Raw genomic sequence first — 21,877 nt, 5'->3', positions numbered from 1 at the left:
ATAAATCACAAATTCGGGCTCATCAGATCAAAGGGCAGATTTCCACCAATCTAATGCCCATTACTTCGTTTCTTAGCCCAAGCAAATCTCCTTTGCTTGATCTTATGAAGTAATGGTATATTTGCTGCAGTTTGAACATGAAGTTCAGATTCTCAGTCTCCTCTGAATGGTGATTGTTAAAATATGTTGGCCACTTGAACTCTGAAGCATTTGTGCAAATCTGTGTTTTTTTTTATGGCTGGAAATTTTAATAAACTTATCCACTGCAGCACCCAGTATCGCCAAGCTGCCACTCTTGGGCCCTTGAGCAAGGCCCTTAACCCTCTATGCTCCAAGGACCGTGACCTCGGAGCGACGTGGGGCCGCCTTCCCGTGGGCTCACCACCTACAGGAGGGACCGTAAGGGACCGGTGCTGAGAGGATTGGGCAGCAGTCGAAGGCGGGGGCCTTGACAGCCCGATCCCTGGACACGGAGAAGTGTCGGGGGAATCTGCTTAGACTGCTGCCCCCGCGACCCGAATTACGGATAAGCGGGAGAAAATGAATGAATGAATCCGCTGCAGCAGAGGTAGCTCTTGGTTTTCCTTTTCTGAGGCAGTCCTCTTGAAAGGAGAGTTGATGGTTTTGGTGAGTGCACCTGGAGACATTTCTAATTGACCTTTATGTCTTTAAGTAATGTTAAAGGAGAAATGGGGCCATCCTTGGGAAGCTTGCCACAAGAAAAATTTGAGTAAAATAAATGTAAAAAATGATTAGTTTTTTTCATTTTGTTTGCGTCCAGACATTGACCAGGATCTCGTTGTGTTGTGTGTACTGTTCAAATCAAAGGATATGTTGGTAAGTAAAAACTTTTTTTTTTAGTTGGGAGTGTAAAAAAAAAATGTAAATAGATTTGAATTGACCATTTTTTCGAAGAATGGCAGTGCGAAAAGGACTGGAAAGGAAGTGGGATGACTTGTTTAGGGAACAATGTTGACGCCTCATCAACCTGTTTATACAGATGTTACTTGACTTTAGATGTTCGTATTTGTTGATTGTCCTAAAAACGCAGGCGGGAGTTTACTGAGAATTGTGCAAGACCCATGTAGGATGGTCGAAGAGGAGTGCACACCTACAACTGCGTTTGCGTTGTCCGATGTTGCCGTAGTACACGATGCATCTCCTGTCTGTAAGGATGTGGTTTTTAATGCTGTTCTTCTGGATTGTGTTTGTGTGTGTTTTTGCTCAGGTCAGCACCAATATTGAGGGGTGAGTATTTATAAAAAAAAAAAATAAAAAAAAAAACCCACACTTTTATCAATAAATACGTTAAGTTTGACTTTGTCCTTCGAGTGTTGAATATGGTGTTTAATTTGCTGCTTATATTGTTTCATCACAGGTACAGGAATCTTTTTGTAGGACATTGTGTGTTTGTGTTGATTATTATCATTGTTGTTGTTTTGATTTTTCCTCATGATAGACATCCTCCTTTTCCTGACTATATTTACCCAAATGTTCCTCAAGTACCGTAAGTCCTGAAAGCTTGACGTTCTAAATAATTTGTATTTTATAATCCGTAAAATGGTGAGTCTTAAATGCTTTGGCAAGAATCCACAGTACAGCGAACACTGCTTGATACCCAGCTCATATTTGAATCAGTGAACATTTGTGTGCTCTGTTTGCAGACGGTTGCCGAACTTTGAACCCGACCCAAAGTAAGTAATCGCCCTGTCAACACTATCGATCATTCAAATGAGTTATTTTATTAAAAGGCCCATTTTAGCCTTAATAAACTTTAGCGAGAGTTGTGAAAATTTCCAAAAAGCAGGAAGATCTGCCATCCAATCCTCACGTTTTGGGTTTAAACAGGTTTATTGTAGTTGCTCCATCTAAGCTACGAGTGGGAAATGAAGAAAATATCCTGCTGGAGGGGTTTGGACTTTCTGAGCCGGTCGTCGTTACTCTCTGGACGTACGATTATCCACAGAGGTCTGTAATGGTGTTGCAGGGAACGGTCACCCTGAACGTTGATAATAACTACAGCGTCCTCAAAACCATAATGGTAATTTCTAATGTTTTATATGATCAGGGAAACAAAAGGTGTGAACAAAATGAGAAACATGTGCCACAAGAATAAAACCTGGTTTAAATCTGCCAGTATAAATGATCTAAGGGAAGCAGTAGCTTAAAAGTTAAGATGGTGGTGTGCTGATCAGAAAGCATCGTCTTTACCCACGTGAGTTGCTCTGTATTCGTTTTTCTAGTAGAAATACAAAACCAACAAACTGTTAACAAACATGAATGACAAGATCCAAAATAGGCAAGACCTAAATATGTAATGGAAAGTATCTAGAGTTTCCAAAAAATGGGAAGAGTTTGTAATGAAGATTGTGTTTTGCTGGAAATCAGGCAGAATCTGTACACGGACTCGACCTGGACAAATCCCTCATCAGAAGGGAATCAAAAAAATTGAAATGCTGAGTTCTCTTACATAGGAGTCAGGATCCTGTTAAAGACTAGCAGGTCAAACTGGGGTACGTCTCCTTGCCATCGAAAAAAAATCACACAAAACTCCACCATAAAGGCATTCATGGCTATTAAAGTGTTTGGGTGATGAACTTCCTGTTCTTGTAGCTGAATGCTTCCTCGTTCAGCTAGGAAGAACTTGCTTGCATGCTGAAGTTACAGATGCCTCTCCAGAAGAAATGGGACAATCCATTAATCGGGGTGAACCTTCCAACTGGTTCTGGAAAAAAGTCAATCTTTCACCTCCATGTTTCATTACACATGTAGGTGCTCATGAACCCCTGTTGCTGCTTTTTTTTTTTTGAGGCTCTCAAGAGAATAAAGAAGAACTGCACAATTCAACGTTATCAATAAGATGTGCTGGACCTGAGTAATAAAACCAAATACCCCAACTAGTAATGAACAAGTGTAATAATGACTGGTTAATGAGTTTTAATAATGTTTTGAACACGCTTGTCAGATTCCTCCAAGAGCCCTGCAGCAAGAAACAAGAGACAGCAAATATGTTGTGCTGCGTGCCTCGTTTGGAAGCTTCAAAGAGCTTGAGTACGTCAGTCAAGTGTCTTATCGATCTGGGTACATCTTCATCCAAACCGACAAGCCCATCTACAACCCAGGAGACACAGGTAACTACTGTAAGACATAAGTGAAAGCCTGTCTCCCACTGTGAGATGTTTATTATCTGCTCTCTTACTAGACATATGGCATATTGATCGATGCCATGTCTATAAATATATGAGCTTTAGACAGTTATTTATTTAAACATACATTTAATCTTTTAGCTTTAAGCCAATAGAACTTGGCCAAATCAACTACTTTGTAGGTTCTTTAAAAAAGACAGAAGTGAGGTCAGGAAAGACTGTGGTGAATGACAGAAATGTTCATTCCCTGATGAGTAAAAAACTTTCTAGCAGTGGACAAATCAACACCACTGTGCACCATTGATAAGTCTCAAAAACAGGTAGACCAGATGAACATTTGCCAAAAGCATATAAAACCTATACAGTGGAACAGCATCATATGGAGAGATCTGAGAAAAAAGAACCTGTATGTGAATGGTGAGAAGAAAATAGTAATGGAGAAGGGATGGAACTGCTCACGATGCAAAGCATACCACCATATCGTCTTGTCGCATCGGTGTGTACAGCCGCCATGAGAATTAGTGCCCTTTTTATTTTTGATGATGTAAATGCAGGCAAAAGCAGCAGGATTTGTTTGGAGCTTTGTGAATTCTCTGCTCAGGTTCAGCCAAATGTTTTAGAACTCGTTAAACAAAAGCATGCGTTGCGGATGGACAATAAGCCAAATAATAATTGGAATTTTTTTTGTTGTGTTTGATTACCTGCACTATTTGGCTAACGTTATTCCTTTTTTTTTTTTTTTGTAGTTCGCTTCAGAGCCTTTGCCTCTACTCCAGAGTTTCAGGCTTTCAACAGTACAATTTCTGTCGAAATTCAGGTATTCACAATATCTTTGTTTTTGCCACAAATATCAACTCCAAGCCTGAACTCTATTGCTAATTATGTATAAATGCTTCAGTGCAGTTCTGTCTGTAAGCAGTGATTACGATCTCTGCTTTTTCAGAACGCTGATGAAATTACGATCCATGCACAACCTGAGGTCAGAGCAGCAGACGGGGTTTACACCAACACCTACGCACTCTCGGACATTGCGAAGTATGTATAGGAATTGTGCAATATTTGTATATTAAAATTTCTTTTTTTTTCTTCTCTTCTCAATGTAGTATTTGTACTATTTTATAGAGAGGGCAAGTGGAAGATTGTTGCCAAATTTGACAACTTGAAAGAGAACATATACAGTGCACCCTTTGAGGTGAAGAAATATGGTATGTATACAGATTTGATCTGAACTGTTGGATACAGACACAGAAATAAGAACATGACAAGTCAGGTTTTTTTTTTTTTTTTTAAACATATTGCAAATGCAGCTTTTCACATCAAATGCTGCTCCCATTAGGGGTCACCACAGCGGTCTCCATACCCCCCGGTCTTCCCTCACCACATCCATAAACCTCCTCCTTGGTCTTAATCTTTTCCTCCTTCCTGGTGGCTCCATCCTCAGCATTCTCCTACTGATATACCCCATGTCCCTCCTCTGCACAAGTCCAAACCATCTCAATCTCGCCTCCCTCACCTTGACACCAAAACGTCCTACATGCGCCGTCCCTCTAATAAACTCATTTCTTATCCTGTCCATCCTCGTCACTCCCAACAAAAACCTCAACATCTTCAGTTTTGCTACCTCCAGCTCCACCTGCTTCTATGTTTCATATTTGTATGCGCATGATTGAACATACACAATATGGACGCCCGACCATTAGATTTATGTGCTTTTTGAAAGCTCTATTCCACATTTAATCCTTTGTGTTTGTTAAGATTTGGGTTCATTCAGCCAAAATGGTGTTGGTCAGGTATTGATGTAGGTGTAGTGAGGAGGCTGCGGGTGCAGTCAGAGTTCTATTCGATCCCAAGGGTGTTCAGTAGGGTTGAGGTACGAACTACAGCAGGAGATCTTCCACTTTCCATGTAAAGCACATCTTCCACATTCCATGTAAAGCACATCTTCATGGTTCTGTGCATACTTTGTGCAAATGGCTTTGGGTATTGTTATGCTGGAACAGGGGAAATTAACATGAATGAAGTGAATTGAAGATATTGAATCCAAAGACTTCCAAAGGGTGGGGAACACATACATTTTTTGTCGTTACAACAAATTTCCTGAACACTCCCTGAAACATTTTCGATCCTAGAACTCCCAGGATTCAATGTCTCGCTGGTGCCGACAAAGTTCCATCTGAGTTTAGAAGATAAAGAATTCGAGGTGAAGGTGTACGCCAAGTAAGTGCCATCTTACAATAATTCTATTAATATTAAATGTGACTGATGAGCATGTTGTAAGTATAAAAGATGACTGCGGGTGAGTTTTCTTTAGAGAAAACTTTGAGGTTATAAAAATTCAAATGCTTATATTCAATGCACTCGTGATTTCATGACCTTTGTTTAATCTGTCTTTTCTGTCACATAATAAACTGTTATAAAATATAGTTGAGTTTTATAATAATATGTTTGCCATACATACTGTATATTGTTTATACAGCTATATATTTGCAGTATACTAGTCTGTGATTGGATTTTTTTTTTTTTTTTATGTAAGTAATTTTCATTGTAAATGTTTCTCAAAAAACTTTCTCAAAAGCTTCTGATGTCTTTGCTCAGATATTTGTATGGTGAGAAAGTAGATGGCGTCGCCTATGTGGTGTTCGGAATAGAGAATGATGGAGTGAAAGTACGAGTCTCCTCCATGAAGCAAGTCAAAGATGTGAGTGCAATATAAAGGTGTTGTATAGGACCTCATTAGTGAGTGGAAAAAATGTTAATGGAAACTGCATATCTATATACTGGTATGACATCATTCCTTGTTTAAAAAAAAAAAGAATAAAATCCACTCGGCATTTCAGCTTTCATTTTCTGATATTTACATCTAAAAGTTCTAAACAGATTCAAACATTGAACCACTTATTTGTAGGTGATGGTTTTGGGGTTTGTTTTTGGGCACTGCCTTGCTGATAAATAACGCATTATCTTGGTAGATTGGCTGAGAAAATGATTTTGTAAATGTATTTTTTAAATTTCTATATTTAGATTTTTCAATATCTTATTTATAATAAACTGAGTTCCATTCCTATTAATAATTAGTGAGTAGGTTTTAGAAGCATGCCAACCGAAACCATGACGTTACCTCCATATCAGTGAGCTTGTATGTTTTGGATCGTGAACAGATCCTTTCTTTCTCTTTACTTTATTCTTGCAATCACTTTGGACTAATTAATTCTGACTAATTTTCATCCCTGATGATTTACAGCTGGATGGTGGGATTGCCACTTTGACCACTGATGAACTTAAGAAAGCCTACCCTGATGTCAGCCACTTAGACGGCTTGTCCATATATGTCAAAGCTTCCGTGATGACCACCACAGGTAGAATGCCTTCACTTTTGGGAATTTTAGGCGGGAGTAAAAAAAAAAAGACAATATATTCAGCTGAAACACTCCAAGTGGATTTCTGGGCTTCCTGTTTAAAATATAAACGTTGTCAAATGTTTGTCTAGTGGTGCCTGAGAATGGGTTTTCCCATTAGCAACTATAGCCTCTAAAAAATAAATAAAATTGCTAGAAAATTCCGACTCAAGAAGCAGACTGAACAGCTTATAAAATTGCACTTGATCCAGTACAAATCACTTGAGTGGCAGATGGACGTTACACAAGGGAGTCTTGACATAACACTTGCAAACATGTCCTATTCCCAAAGCATCTAATGCATGTTTTTGACCTTTTTTTTTTTTTTTTATTATCATCAGGAAGTGACCTTGTGGAGGCGGAAAAGTCGGGCATTAAAATCATCTTAGCACCGTACGTTCTTGCCATTAAGGACACGTCAAGGTTTTATAAATCTGGCCTGCCGTTTGACTTGACGGTAACACACACTAACTCTAATGAATATCGTCCTACAGAGAATCGATCTGCTTTACACTTTCCATTTCCTTTGATTGTATTTTGTGTTTCAGGTAACGGTCAGCCACCATGACGGCTCCCCGGCTCCAAACGTTCCGGTGAAAATCAGCTTCCTGTCCGCTCCTGTCAAAGTCCACAGCGGCACCATTAGGGTGTCCCTCAACATGCCATGTGGCTATAGCGTCAGAACTATAAAGGTGGGTCCGAGGTTAGGCCACATTTACGATTTTATGATCACACCATTAAAACCATTGGCAAGGCTTCATGATGTGTTCGTTTGTACACCTAAGTTACAGTCCATGTCTCTTAAGCAGATGTGACCAATTTGGCTCTTGAATGACCCCTGGTTGCATAGCAGTCATATCCTTTGTGAATATGCCACAAACTCAATTCATATCTCTTCATAGAACTTGTTCTTGTTGCCCATCACTGCAGGTAAATTCGGTAGTTCCAGAGCTGAAGCCTGAGCAGCAGGCAAAGACCGAATGGCCGGTGGAGGCGTCCATGCCTTTCAGCTTTGTAGAACCGAACCATCTTTACATTACTGTAGACAAGAAGGAGGCAAAATTAGGAGACACTGTGGACTTCCGCCTGCATCTCAGCTTCACATCCAACCAAAAAAGGATAAACCCTCAACAGATTTCATATACCGTAAGAGACAGTTGTACTCCTGCTGTTTAGTTTTGCTCTCACATTCATTCCCTTGCTCAATGTTCTCTGTATCGTGTCTGTAGGTGTTAAACAAGGGAAAGATGATCCGGGCAGGCAAAGTGAACGTAACCGAGTATGACGTGGCGAACTTTTCCCTGCTGCTGACGCCAGAGATGCTGCCTGCTTTCCGCTTTGTGGCATACTACATTCTGCCATTCCCTTATTTATTAGATGTGATGGCCGATTCCCTTTTGGTGAATGTGGAGAGCCGATGTTTGGGATCGGTGAGCCGATTTGCGTTAAAGCCTCTTGTGCTTTGTTTACTACTTAGTCCAATCTGAAGCACTTGGGGGTGTGCTTAAGAACTTGGGTGTGCTTTTTGTAGCTTAAGGTTGAACCGTTAAGGGGTGAGGTGAAGGAATCGTACTCGCCAGGCGACAGCTTTAACTTTCAACTGAGGGGCGACCCCGGAGCGAAGGTCAGCCTTGTAGCCGTGGACAACTCCGTGTTCCTGTTGAGTGAGAGTCGTCTGACACAGAAGAAGGTTGGCACTATCAAAAAAATATTGAGTTTATTTGTTGAACCAATGAGCCATTAATTCAGTTTGTGCCAGCAGATTTGGGACACGCTGGGGCATGGGGATTTGGGATGCACTTCAGGCGGAGGGCAGAACAGTATGGGTGTATTCCAGGATGCAGGACTGAATTTTAACTCAAACTTCATAGTATCAACTACAAATATGAAGGGTAATTTCTTTTGTGTGTGTTTTCAAATGAAACATCTAATCTCCATTCCAATTGTGGAAATCCACAATAAAAGGATTCTTATAACGTTTACCTTGGTTTAGTTCCATGCTCCTGGAAGATCAGGAGGAGGCGCTCAGCTGAAAAACTGCATCTCCGGGACAAGCTTGGTAAATAATTATCAGTATTAAAAAAATAAATTGTTTTAGAGTCCATAGTGTATATCCATTCATGTTTAATTGAGGAGTCCAGAAGGAACCGGATGTGTTCCACAAAACAGTGGCCACTGATTTTGTGTATGCATTTAGAGAAGTCTTATTCCGAGAGGTTTCTACGGCGCTGCTGCTCCGATGGCATGAGGGAGATTCCCATGGCGTACTCGTGCCGCCGTCGTGCTCTTTACATCACTGAGGAGTGGAGCTGCGTGATGGCTTTTCTCGAGTGCTGCTCGAAGTACAGGGGTGAAGAGCTGGGAATCATCACCCCCCCACCACCGCCCACAATCGGATCTGTACCTGGGGGTACATATGCTGGAGGGGCTCTGTTCCCACCCCCCCTTTTTTTTGTCGGATGAAATTAATATTTCAAAATGCCATTGTTAAATTATTGACTGTTCTATAACAGCAGCTTAATCTATAGGTTTGATACTAACAAGGCGGAAAAAATAAAAATGCTTACGGTCATACCGCTCTTAAAAAATAATACAAAAAAGTGAATGTTGTGTAAGCAATATTAAGGACTAGTTGTAGTCCTGATGTTACAAATTATTTTTTTTATGGTCATGATTAACTTCGTTACCAATATACATACTTAAAAAACTTTCATTATTTGCTATTTAATGGAGGCATTTTATTAATATTATTATTCTTTTTTTTTTTAGGCGTTCCTAGCCTTGATGTTATGCCTCTGCATATTCCTGGCCTTTATTATGATATTCAGGTAGCTGGACCTCTTTCATGGCCCCCCACTGGTTCTGTTGTTGCTTCTTTTGGTGCTGCAGCTCTTGCTGGTGATTCTGGTCCTCTAGTTCCTGGAGGTCCTGTAGGTTCTTTAGGTCCTGTAGGTCCTTCAGGTCCTGTTGGCGGTTATATTCTTGGTGCTCGTCCTGCTGATGATGCTCTCGTTCCAGCTTTTATTCATCAAGGTCTTAGTGTCCCGACAGGTGTGGCAGGACGCCACGCACCTACAGTTAGTGATGAGTACTATGACAAACTAGATGACATTTATGTACGCACCAAGTTCTTTGAGTCCTGGCTGTGGACAGACGTCCAACTTCCTGAAGCACCTGGGCCAGATGGGTAAGCATGACCTTATTTATTTTTTTTATTGGTTAAATAGGGTCACGCAATAAACAAGTGTACAAACTCTTATCAACTGTTTATCTCTTGAATAGAAACTCTTCCACATGTGTTTCTTGTACAACCCCAATTACAAAAAAGTTGGGACAGTGTAAAATGTAAATCAAAACAGAATGCAATAATTTGCAAATCTTATTAACCCTGTATTATATTTACAATAGAGCATTAAAAACATCAAATGTTTAAACTGAGGAAATGTACCATTTTGAAGAAAAAATAGGATCATTTTTAAATCGATGGCTGCAACACCACATAAAATTGTGAAACAGTTGAATATTTAATCATTTACAGTATATAATATAATAATAAGAATCTGGAGAAAACTCTGTGCATAAGAAACAAGGGTGAAAATCAACATTGGACGTCTGTGATCTTTGGGCCCTCAGGCAGCACTGCATTTAAAACAATCATGATTTTGTAAGTGAAATCACTGCACATGAACACCTCCAGAAATCATTGTCTGTGAATACAGTTTGCCACATCATCCACAAACGCAGGTGAAATCGCTATCGTGCAAAGAAGGCGGCATGCGTAAACATGATCCAGAAATGGCGCCATCCTCTCTGGGCCAAAGCGCATTTAAAATGTACTGAGGCAAAATTTAAATTTGGACAAATCGGACAAATCGAAGTTGTAATTTCTTTTTGAATACCATTGACACAACATCATCTAGGCTAAAGAGGAGAGCAATGCCGCAACTTAAAACAGGCAGGGGATATCAATATCATTAAAATATACTATCAGGCCCACTGTAGTCACTCAGAGTGACAAGAATGGCCAGAAATGGAACTTAACAAAAGGTTTAGTTGCAAAAGAGACCTCCCTGATGGTCCACCACATAGTACTAGAACCGGGTTAATGCTTCTTTGTATTTGTATTATTTGTATTATAAAACAACAACAACAACAACAACAAAAAAAACCTGCTGCATATGAGTGCACTATATTTACTTCTTTACAGATTTTCAGTAGCACCAGTGGAGTCCGTTCTTCCTGACAGCATCACTCAGTGGGGGATTCTGGGGATCAGTGCATCAGCTAGCACAGGTAGAATACATTTTCAAATCAATTTCCTCATATTATGTCCCTCTTTTTTTTTTTTTTTTTTTTAATCTAGCTACATGCCTTTCTCTGTCAGGTTTCTGTGTAGCCGAGCCGTTCAATATCCGGGCATGGAAGCCGTTCTTCATCAAACTTAGTCTCCCTCGCACCGCAGCCAGAAACGAACATGTTGAGGTGAAGGCCGTGCTACACAACTACATGAGCAAGGACCTGAAGGTAACTTGTATTTTATGATGTTCCCTGTGTTTTTCCTTTGGAAAAGACACTGAATATTGCACACTGGTCATTAAATGTGTGTAGGTGCTGGTGATCTTGTCAAAAATGGTAAATATGTGCAGTGTGGCATATACTGAGGATCACAAGCAGGAGGTGTTTGTGCGAGCTAAATCCTCCGTGCTCATCCCCTACACTGTAATCCCGCTCCAAACAGGAGAGCTCCCCCTGCAGGTCACTGCTGTGTCACACAGCGTCATTGGACGGGACGCAGTCCGGAAAACTCTCCGTGTAGTGGTGAGGCTTGATATGAAAATTCAGTGAAATTCAATTTGCAGAAAGAATATATATATATATATATATATATATATATATATATATATATATATATATATATATATATATATATATATATATATATATAAGGAACAAATATACGGCATATATGTTTATTTCTTGCTGCAGATGGAGGGTATTCAGAAGATGGATGTGAGGAGTTTTGTGTTGAACCCTGCTGATAAAGGAGACAGTGGTAAGATCACTTCCTGTTACCTTAGTTTACTATGCGTTCAGAGAATAAATCTAATCTTTGCGTGTTGGATCCTCAGGAGGAAATCAAGTGATTCGGATGAAAGGAGCTACATTAAATTCTGTGGTTCCCAACTCTGTTCCCAAATCACTTGTCAACATCAGAGGTAAAATAATATTATTCTCTGTCCCCACTGTCTTCACTGAACCCTTTATGTCATTTCCATGGGTGTTTTAGGTAATCTGTTGGCCGACAGCATTGATAACTCTATTAGTCAGGACTCGCTGGCGGCGCTGATCCAGATGCCCGGAGGCTGTGTGGAGCAAAACCTGGCTAGCATCACGCTCCCGCTCATCGCCGTTCATTATCTAGACCGCAGCTCGCAATGGGAGAGTGTAGGAATCCAACGCAGGGAGGTCGCCATCTCATACATAAAAACTGGTAACATTGAGGGATGGTGTAAATTCAATGTCTGCTTTTATAAAAAATTGTGGTAGACAAATGATAATTGCAAACCACAGTGAAAAATCATTTGATTTACAATAATAATAATAATAATAATAATAGTAATAATAATAATAATAATAATAATAATAATAATAATAAAAGTAGAAAAACAATTTACACCTTTGGTGCTTGGCCCTCTAATCATCTACCTCTGCTTCTGTCTTAGGCTACGAGAACCAGCTTCATTACCGTAAATCAGACGACTCGTATCCACCATATAACAATGAAGGAACAAGCACATGGTATTTATTCAATTTATATAGGACAAGTGATTTGTGATCCGCATATTTGATTGTCATATTTGGTGTGGAGATTTGAAGCAGGAAGTGGATAGGATTAGTAAGGAGGAAGTGAGAGCAGCGATTTGGAGGAAGAGTGGAAAGTCGGTAGAACCCGATGACATACGCAAGCATGGAGATGTTTAGGAGATAATGATGGTACCGGTTTTTAAGAATAAAGGGGATGTGCAGACCTGCAGTAACTACAGGGGAAAAAAGTTGATCAGTCACATCATGAAGTTATGGGAAAGAGTAGTGGAAGCCAGGCTGAGAGAAGAGGTGACCATCTATGAGCAACAGTATGGTTTCATGCTGAGGAAGAGCACCACAGACGCATTTTTTGCTTTGTGAATGTTGATGAAGAAGTATAGAGATGGTCAGAAGGAGTTGCATTGTGTGTTTGTGGATTTAGAGAAAGCGTATTACAGGATGGAGAGAGGAATTGTGGTATTGTATGAGGAAGTCAGGTGTGTCAGAGAAGTATGTGAGGGTGGTGCAGGACATGTATGAGGACAGTGTGACAGCAGTGAAGTGTGCAGTAGGAAGGTGGAGGTTGGACTGCAGCAAGGATCGACTTTGAGCCCTTTCCTGTTTGCAGTGGTGATGGACATGGTGACGGACGAGGTCAGATAGGAGTCTCTGTGGACTATGATGTTTGTGAATAATATTGTGATTTGTGGTGAGAGTAGAGGGCAGGTTGAGAAGAGCCTGGAGAGGTGGTGGTATGTGCTGGAAAGAAGGGGAATGAAAGTCAGTAGGAGTAAGACAGAGTACATGTGTGTGAATGAGAGGGAGGGCAGTGGAGTGGTTGCAGAAAGAAGAGGTGGAGAAGGTGGAGGAGTTCAGGTACCTGGGGTCAACAATGCAAAGTAATGGAGAGTGTGTTAGAGAAGTGAAGAAAAGAGTGCAGGCTGGGTGGAGTGGGTGGAGAAGAGTAATAGCAGGAGTGATTTGTGATAGAAGAGTATCTGTAAGAGTGAAAGGAAAGGTTTATAGGACTGTGGTGTGACCTGAGATGTTGTTTGGTTTAGAGACAGTGGCATTGCGTAAAAAACAGGAGGTGGAGCTGGAGGTAGCAGAGCTGAAGATGATAAGCTTTTCGTTGGGAGTGACGACGATGAGTTTATTAGAGGCATGTAAGACGTTTTGGAGATAAGGTGAGGAAGGCACAATTGAGATGGTTTGGACATGTGCAGAGAAGTGACATGGGGTATATCAGTAGGAGAATGCTGAGGATATAGCCATCAGGAAGGAGGAAAAGAGAAAGACCAAGGAGACGGTTTATAGATGTGGTGAGGGAAGACATGCAGGTAGTTGGGGTGAAAAAGGCAGATGTTAGAGGGGAGGGGGGTATGGAGACAGATGATCCGCTGTGATGACCCGTAATGGGAGCAGCTGAAAGAAGATGATATATGACAAATGATTTGGTCCTTTGGCTCATTTTAAAGTAATCTTCCTTCTCTCTGTGTCACAGGATCACAGCGTTTGTGGTGAAGGTGTTCTCCATGGCTTATCCGTTCATCACGCTGGATAAGCAGAACATCTGTCGCCCGCTGCTTTACCTGCTCAATCGCAAGCAGCTTCCATCTGGAGCGTTCAAGGAGGACAACCCGGTCTATACCACCTCCATGACGGTGAGAAAAGAGAAAGTTTTGCCAAATGGGAAAATCCTGTGCAGTTTGTAGAATAGTTTTTTCATGAGAGTATGAAAGGTGACTTTTTTTTTTTACATGAATGTATCTGAATGTGTGTGTGTGTGTGTGTGTGTGTGTGTGTGTGTGTGTGTGTGTGTGTGTGTGTGTGTGTGTAGGGAGGTCTTCAGGGTGCTGAATCCACGGAAACTCTGACTGCGTTTGTATTGATAGCATTGTCCGAAGCTAGGAGTGCTGTTAAATGCAACAGTTCAGAAGTTAACACAGGGGTGATTCTCACACACACAGTATCTGATCACCTAAAAACATGCCATTAAACATCCTATTATTATGAACCAAACTAGTAAACATTGTGTTGATTCTGTTCTTCTGTAATAACTGATGTTCAGGGTATCGGATTGAGACCAGTGGACCACGGTTCTTTGGAGTTGCTGTTCCAAAGAGCAGGAGTGTATCTAAGGAAGCGGTACCACCGGCTGCGCAGGCCGTACTCTGTAGCGATTGCGTGTTACGCCCTGGCTGTGAGCAATCAGGGCTGCTCGAAGAGCGTGTTGCTGAAATCCGCATCAGCAGGTACTCATGGACTCAACTTGCAGTCTGTACATTTACCAGTTTTCTTTCTTTGTGAGGGCGTCAGTAAAATTCTGGTCCTTTTGATTGCAGACCGTAAGCACTGGCCAGACGCAGAAAACACGTTCTTCACGCTGGAGGCGACAGGTTACGCACTGCTGGCCCTGCTTAAAGGAGGCCATGTTCAGGAGGCGGCCGCTCCGTTCCAGTGGCTGAATCAGCAGCGACGGGTCGGGGGAGGATTCGGAACCACCCAGGTGTTGATTACTAGTGAATTTTGAATCCAACAGTGGTTGTAGCATTGTCTTGGGGATTCTTAAAGAGGAGATACTTATCAACTACAAAGCCATGAACAGTGTTGGGCAGTAACGTGTTTTACAGTAACTAATACTGTAAACGCGTTACTTTTAAAAATAAAGAACTTCGTTAACGTTACCGTATGGTGCGTTACCCGTTACTTTTTTAAATGAATTAATTTCGGCTGAAGTGTAGACTACAGTCTAACCTGTTTACAGCAGAGACACTTTGTAGGATTGGTGGATGAACCACTGTAAACAGGAAGAAGACGCGCTGTGGGCGTGTCTCCGTTTATTCAGGTCTGTGCAGCAGTAATGGCGAGTCGAGGCGAGAGCAAGACGAGTTTCTCAAAATGGAAATATGCTCATTATTTCACTTTAGTTAAGTATAAAGACAAACTTTTAAGGCAAATGTAAGCTGTGTCTTTCTGGTTCGAAGGTCGTATTTACTCCGATAAACAGCAACTCCAATCTGCCGAAGCGCCCCCAGGACCTCCATGCCTGAGGAGCTAGAAGCTAACCCAGTGTTCTGTTCTACATTGTTGATAGTTTTCATACTTCAGCTGTGAAAGGAACATGTTTAAGAGCTCAAGACAACAGCAGAAGCCACTTTAGTTTTTGATTGTGAATATATTATTCAGCTTGTTTTGTTATTTATTTCAGAAATCCTTGTGATATATTCAGTTTGTGTTGGTCTGACTTCAATAAAATAGTGTTTAAAAATTACTTTGTGTTTAAGTCAGTTTTGTGTTTGTATAGATCATAACTCATAAAAGGGCATTAATGGGAACATTAAAGAACGTTCTTTAAAAAAGAACTAAAAAGTTACTTTTAACATTAACGCATTTCTTTTTGGTGTAAGTGATCAACAAAGTAACTAAGTTACTTTTTGAATGAAGTAACGAGTAACTGTAACAAGTTACTATTTTTTAGTAACGAGCACAACACTGGCTATGAATCTATAATTGCAAGTGGCAATTTTCACCGAATTCCCTTCCTTTTCTTGTAGTCCACCGTGGTTGTACTACAGGCTCTGTCCGAGTACCTGGTGAAGGTACCTCCTCCAGCTGACATGAATCTGAAAGTGGTACTCAGTGTTCCTGGGCGCTCAGATATTCACCAGGCCTTCCCCAAACATCTGGCTCATGTGGCATATTCCTTCTCGGTCAGCACTTTTTTAACTACAGTGAGGAAAATAAGTATTTGAACACCCTGCTATTTTGCAAGTTCTCCCACTTAGAAATCATGGAGGGGTCTGAAATTGTCATCGTAGGTGGATGTCCACTGTGAGAGACATAATCTAAAAAAAAAAATCCAGAAATCACAATATATTATTTTTAAACTATTTATTTGTATGATACAGCTGCAAATAAGTATTTGAACACCTGTCTATCAGCTAAAATTCTGACCCTCAAAGACCTGTTAGTCTGCCTTTAAAATGTCCACCTCCACTACATTTATTATCCTAAATTAGATGCACCTGTTTGGGTCGTTAGCTGCATAAAAACACCTGTCCACCCCATACAATCAGTAAGAATCCAACTACTAACATGGCCAAGACCAAAGAGCTGTCCAAAGACACTAGAGACAAAATTGTACACCTCCACAAGGCTGGAAAGGGCTACGGGGAAATTGCCAAGCAGCTTGGTGAAAAAAGGTCCACTGTTGGAGCAATCATTAGAAAATGGAAGAAGCTAAAAATGACTGTCAATCTCCCTCGGACTGGGGCTTCATGCAAGATCTCACCTCGTGGGGTCTCAATGATCCTAAGGATGGTGAGAAATCAGCCCAGAACTACATGGGAGGAGCTGGTCAACGGCCTGAAAAGAGCTGGGACCACCGTTTCCAAGGTTACTGTTGGTAATACACTAAGACGTCATGGTTTGAAATCATGCATGGCACGGAAGGTTCCCCTGCTTAAACCAGCACATGTCCAGGCACGTCTTAAGTTTGCCAATGACCATTTGGATGATCCAGAGGAGTCATGGGAGAAAGTCATGTGGTCAGATGAGACCAAAATAGAACTTTTGGGTCATAATTCCACTAAACGTGTTTGGAGGAAGAAGAATGATGAGTACCATCCCAAGAACACCATCCCTAGTGTGAAGCATGGGGGTGGTAGCATCATGCTTTGGGGGTGTTTTTCTGCACATGGGACAGGGCGACTGCACTGTATTAAGGAGAGGATGACCGGGGCCATGTATTGCGAGATTTTGGGGAACAACCTCCTTCCCTCAGTTAAAGCATTGAAGATGGGTCGAGGCTGGGTCTTACAACATGACAATGACCCGAAGCACACAGCCAGGATAACCAAGGAGTGGCTCTGTAAGAAGCATATCAAGGTTCTGGCGTGGCCTAGCCAGTCTCCAGACCTAAACCCAATAGAGAATCTTTGGAGGGAGCTCAAACTCCGTGTTTCTCAGCGACAGGCCAGAAACCTGACTGATCTAGAGAAGATCTGTGTGGAGGAGTGGGCCAAAATCCCTCCTGCAGTGTGTGCAAACCTGGTGAAAAACTACAGGAAACGTTTGAACTCTGTAATTGCAAACAAAGGCTCCTGTACCAAATATTAACATTGACTTTCTCAGGTGTTCAAATACTTATTTGCAGCTGTATCATACAAATAAATAGTTAAAAAAATCATACATTGTTATTTCTGGATTTTTTTTTTAGATTTTTTCTCTCACAGTGGACATGCACCTACGATGACAATTTCAGACCCCTCCATGATTTCTAAGTGGGAGAACTTGCAAAACAGCAGGGTGTTCAAATACTTGTTTTCCTCACTGTAGCTATTCCAGTTGACATTGTGTGTACAGCATGTACATATAACACTCTTATTTGTCACACAGGTGCCTACAGATCAGGACTTCTCAGTAATGGCCTCAGGAAGTGGTCAGGGGATCCTGGAGGTATGCTCCCGTTAAACCCAATTATTAGCTGCAAAATTCTTTTGTTTAACTATTTTTTGTTCCGCTCCGCAGGTGGTAACTGTGTATAACGAGTTGCCTGATGTACACAAGAAGAGCTCCTGTAAGGGATTTGAGCTGAACGTCTCTATTAGCGAGAGCGATGGTGCGTTTAACTTTAATTAGACCTGCAGGATTACTGATGTCAAAGATATCTAATAAAATGTCCTGAATATAAAACATAGTACAATGTAAACACTCTTAGCAGCAAATGTAAAAAAAATTAAATAAAAAAAAAAAAGATGACGCAACGGACATGAATAGTATTGAGTAGGTTGTTTTCAGTGTTTTCAGTCAATGATTTGTGTGTTACAGAGAAGCCTCCAGCAGAGGTCGAGAAGGTGTATAAACTCAGTATCAATGTAAGGTAAGCATATCTTCATGGCTTTGTGCACAGGGGCATTGGAAAAGGTTTGGGTCTCCTATTTCCTAAACAATTGTGTGCCTCCAACTTTGTTTGAGAAGGAAGCACATATGTCAGGTGACCCACTGCCTGTATAAGAATGTGGTTCAGTGTTTATTAGTGTTTTGCCTGATCAGAGCGTTGGAGCAGCATCAGGTGCGCATGGCCGTGTTGGACATCAACCTGCCGACAGGCTTCGAACCAGAGAACTCCGACTTGGAGCTGGTGAGGAACTGAACGAAAGTTCAAATTACCTCAATCGACCACAGCAGGAAGATAAAAAAAATAGTTACAAAAAAATCAGACAAAATCAACCGTATAGCAGCAACATCAACACAGAGCAAATCCAAAAGCATGAGGGCAAGAAATCGCATTAAATTAGAGGCAACTGCAAAATCAAACAGCAAGACCAAACTGTGGTCTCAGAATGATGATGGAAATGCTTGTTGTGTAAAGTTATTTGATTTGTGTGCTCTCTGCTCTCACAGCTGACCAACGCTGTGGATCGCTACATCAACAATTTCCAAGTGGTGGACAATCTGAGCGATCGAGGTTCCCTCATCATTCATCTGTTCACGGTAACATGGAGGACTATGTGCTGATCGTCACACTTTTTATTAAAATGCTGTAATAATGTACTCCGTGTACCCGGTGTGTGTGTGTGTGTGTGTGTGTGTGCGTCAGGTCTCCAACAAAGAGGCAGACGTCATTACGTTCAGGCTGAATCAGAAATTTAAAGTGGCCCTCCTGCAACCGTCTACAGTTACTGTCTACCAGTATTACAATCCAGGTACACACGAGACTGGATATTTCTACACCTTTACACACTTCTGCATGTTCGATCCAGCTGAGAGTTAAACTGTGTGTGTGTGTGTGTAGATAAACGCTGCAGCAGGTTTTACACTCCACCGGAGGACAAGGAGCAGCTCAGTCAGATCTGCAAAGGCAACGTTTGCCGCTGCACGCAGGGTAAAAAATGCAAATACATTTACACACGCACACAAATACAAAAACTGTATTCATACACTGTGTACGATTGGACCGTTATAGGTGATTGTTGTGTAGTGAAGACGGACCCTCAGACAGTCGCAGCGAGAAAGACTGCGGCGTGCAGTGGAGTTCAACACGGTAACTACAAGACGTTCACTTTTAAACTAATACATTTTTTTTTTAAATGGCAGAATTCCACATGTAAGCAACAACACTTTTTCCAGTGTACAAGGCCCGAGCGTTAAACACGAGTATGAGCCAGTATGATCGGTACGAGCTAGAGATCCTGCAGGTCATAAAAGAAGGTTAGTTTATATACAAACAATATACAAATATTGTTTAACATTGTTTTGCATTGAGTAACTTTAAACTGTATGTGCGCAGGCTCTGAAGTTGGTGTAAAAGAAAAGGACACGCGTGTGTTTCTCTCTCACGCTGGCTGCAGGGCGGGGCTGAATCTGCTCACGGGGCAGGACTACCTCATCATCGGTCCGCCCTCTGACGTCTGGCAAGCAGGCAGTGATGAAAACGGGTAACGCTGAACAAGAGCCCATGTATCTTGATCACTTCTAGCTGTTATGTAGCTAATATGCCAACAATTTAATAGAACAAGTCTTTACTGATATAACACAATTACATAATTCTTAACTGTATATATTTGTACGTTTTCTTTTTTTCTTTTCTGAATGTATACTCAGTCTGGGTGTAACGGTATTTATATCCGGCATATTAAGTGGTGGTACCAGAAATACGATTTGTTTTGCGCACGCATGAAAAGCACAATGGACTCTTGAAAGTTTCAAAGTCCAGCTTCAAGAATTTCCCTTAAAAGGAGAAAATCCTGATAATTCCCCATAATGAAGGATGGAGGGAATGAAGACATAAATATTAAATGTACTAAATATTAAATGTAAAACAAAACAATACACAACTGTGTGTGTTTTAAATTTGCTAATACAGATGTGTATGTAATAGTGTGAGTGTGTGTGTGTGTGTGTGTGGGGGGGGGGGGGGTCTTACAAGTGTAAACTATTTAATAAAATTTTTCCATTATATCATTTAATTTAATCAATTTATTTTGTGCCAATTTAATTACATACTCATTAATTAGATTTATTCTATTTAATTTTTTATAAAATATTATAAAATATTATTTTATATATTATTTAACCAAGCAGGCATCTTATTTATAATTGTTTTAAAAATGTCAACTGTTCAAATGTTGATAATAATAAACTGCATTAATAATCAATGACAAGCAATATTATATTTGGAATTTCTCACCCGAAATTGAACCGAAGCGTGAATTAAAACCTGAGGTACGTACCGAACTGTACAATTACAGAACAATTACACGTTTTTCTAAAATCTGCGATAAACCGGGGGGCGATATTCGAACCTCGGAAAAACGAGGGATTACTGTGTTCATTTGAACCTTTTTTGATTCAGCATCGCTTCTGTTCTCTCCTTTCCAGTTACACGTACACTCTGGGGAAGAACACGTGGGTGGAGCACTGGCCGTCTGGCGCATGTGACAAATGCGCAGAGCTCGACAATTTTAGCGCCGAACTGCAGAACGATGGGTGCCAGACCTAAGCAATGCCACACACACCCTTACTACACAACACAATATAAAAGCCAGTCTGCTACACTACAAGACTTTTTTCCATGACAGTCGCTAATTTGGTTAAATCTTGTGTTCAGTTTAAATTTGCACTTCGCTTCACCGCATCTCTACGTGCAGAAATATATACGTTTCAGCGTGCATTCTTTACTGCTTTGCAATTCTTTGCATCTTTAGTTATGCTACATGTGTTCCTAACAATTGTAGACGGTACAGTCCTGCTATCTCTTGTGTCATAGCAAGGATTCATTGAATAATGTCTATTGCATGTATGTGTAACTTGTGTACTATGAGACTTGGTAAATAAAACTTGATTCTTGCTGGGATCCCATTTCGGCTCAAAATCGTGTCGATTAAAAGATTTTTGTAGTGCCTTTTTATGCGCTTTTTTTCATCATTCATTTATCCATTTGCACAGTAAATAGACAACTGAAGGCAACTGGAAGCACCCCCTACACACACACACACACACACACACACACACACACAAATGGTGATGTTTGTTAAGATCTGTTATCTGTGTTTTGTTGAAATCTTTACAGTAAGTGCGTATCCAACTACGGACCTTGGAACCGACGTCCAAGAAGAGCAAACACGAACCTCGTGGAGACTGGTTCAGGGATCAGGATTAAAAACTTAATTTTCCACCGAAGCCAAAAGTTTATATAATTTATGTTGGGTGATAAGGATAAGGAGTCGACAATCATTCACGTATTCTGTATACCTGTTTCTGTTGTTAATATAAAATATAATGGGTCATTTCAATCTGTAATTAAAGGGGTAAAAAAAAAAAATTTAATACAAATCCATTTACTTAAAGATGAAATAGCAATTATTTATGATTGAAGGGAATTAAGTGAGTTTGGTGTATTTATTTGTATGTTTATTGCTTTGAGGGAGGAAATAATGAAGAATTTAAAGTGTCTGTTCAAAGGTGTATGTTTGGGCCAATTAATTTTTTTGTCCTTTGAATTGTTTGTGTGTGTATATATATATA

At 40.7% G+C, this 21,877-nt stretch overlaps 1 protein-coding gene across 1 annotated transcript; it reads left to right on the top strand.

Annotated features, from left to right (window-relative positions):
- The first annotated feature begins 1,059 nt into the window (after positions 1-1,059).
- On the top strand, positions 1,060-21,211 carry LOC310731509 (complement C3-like). Its single transcript, XM_083551169.1, has 43 exons — positions 1,060-1,248; positions 1,460-1,507; positions 1,665-1,694; positions 1,849-2,041; positions 2,966-3,131; positions 3,893-3,963; positions 4,090-4,181; positions 4,269-4,351; positions 5,276-5,363; positions 5,742-5,844; positions 6,388-6,502; positions 6,883-6,998; positions 7,090-7,233; positions 7,472-7,687; positions 7,771-7,971; positions 8,073-8,231; positions 8,304-8,433; positions 8,535-8,600; positions 8,739-8,951; positions 9,311-9,728; positions 10,749-10,834; positions 10,926-11,065; positions 11,150-11,359; positions 11,528-11,594; positions 11,671-11,757; positions 11,829-12,032; positions 12,265-12,340; positions 13,851-14,010; positions 14,187-14,297; positions 14,418-14,601; positions 14,692-14,855; positions 15,904-16,059; positions 17,747-17,806; positions 17,879-17,969; positions 18,179-18,230; positions 18,404-18,491; positions 18,755-18,844; positions 18,951-19,056; positions 19,146-19,235; positions 19,317-19,394; positions 19,481-19,561; positions 19,641-19,788; positions 20,732-21,211. Exons 1-43 carry the CDS (start codon positions 1,154-1,156, stop codon positions 20,850-20,852), a joined length of 5,397 nt encoding a protein of 1,798 aa, XP_083407295.1. The 5' UTR covers positions 1,060-1,153; the 3' UTR covers positions 20,853-21,211.
- The last annotated feature ends 666 nt before the right edge of the window (positions 21,212-21,877 follow it).

The sequence above is a fragment of the Silurus aristotelis genome, assembly GCF_946808225.1.
Source record: "Silurus aristotelis genome assembly, chromosome: 9".
NCBI classification, from domain to species: Eukaryota; Metazoa; Chordata; class Actinopteri; order Siluriformes; family Siluridae; genus Silurus; species Silurus aristotelis.
The sequence above is the reverse complement of the archived record's forward strand: the minus strand, read 5'-3'. Positions and strand labels throughout refer to the sequence as shown.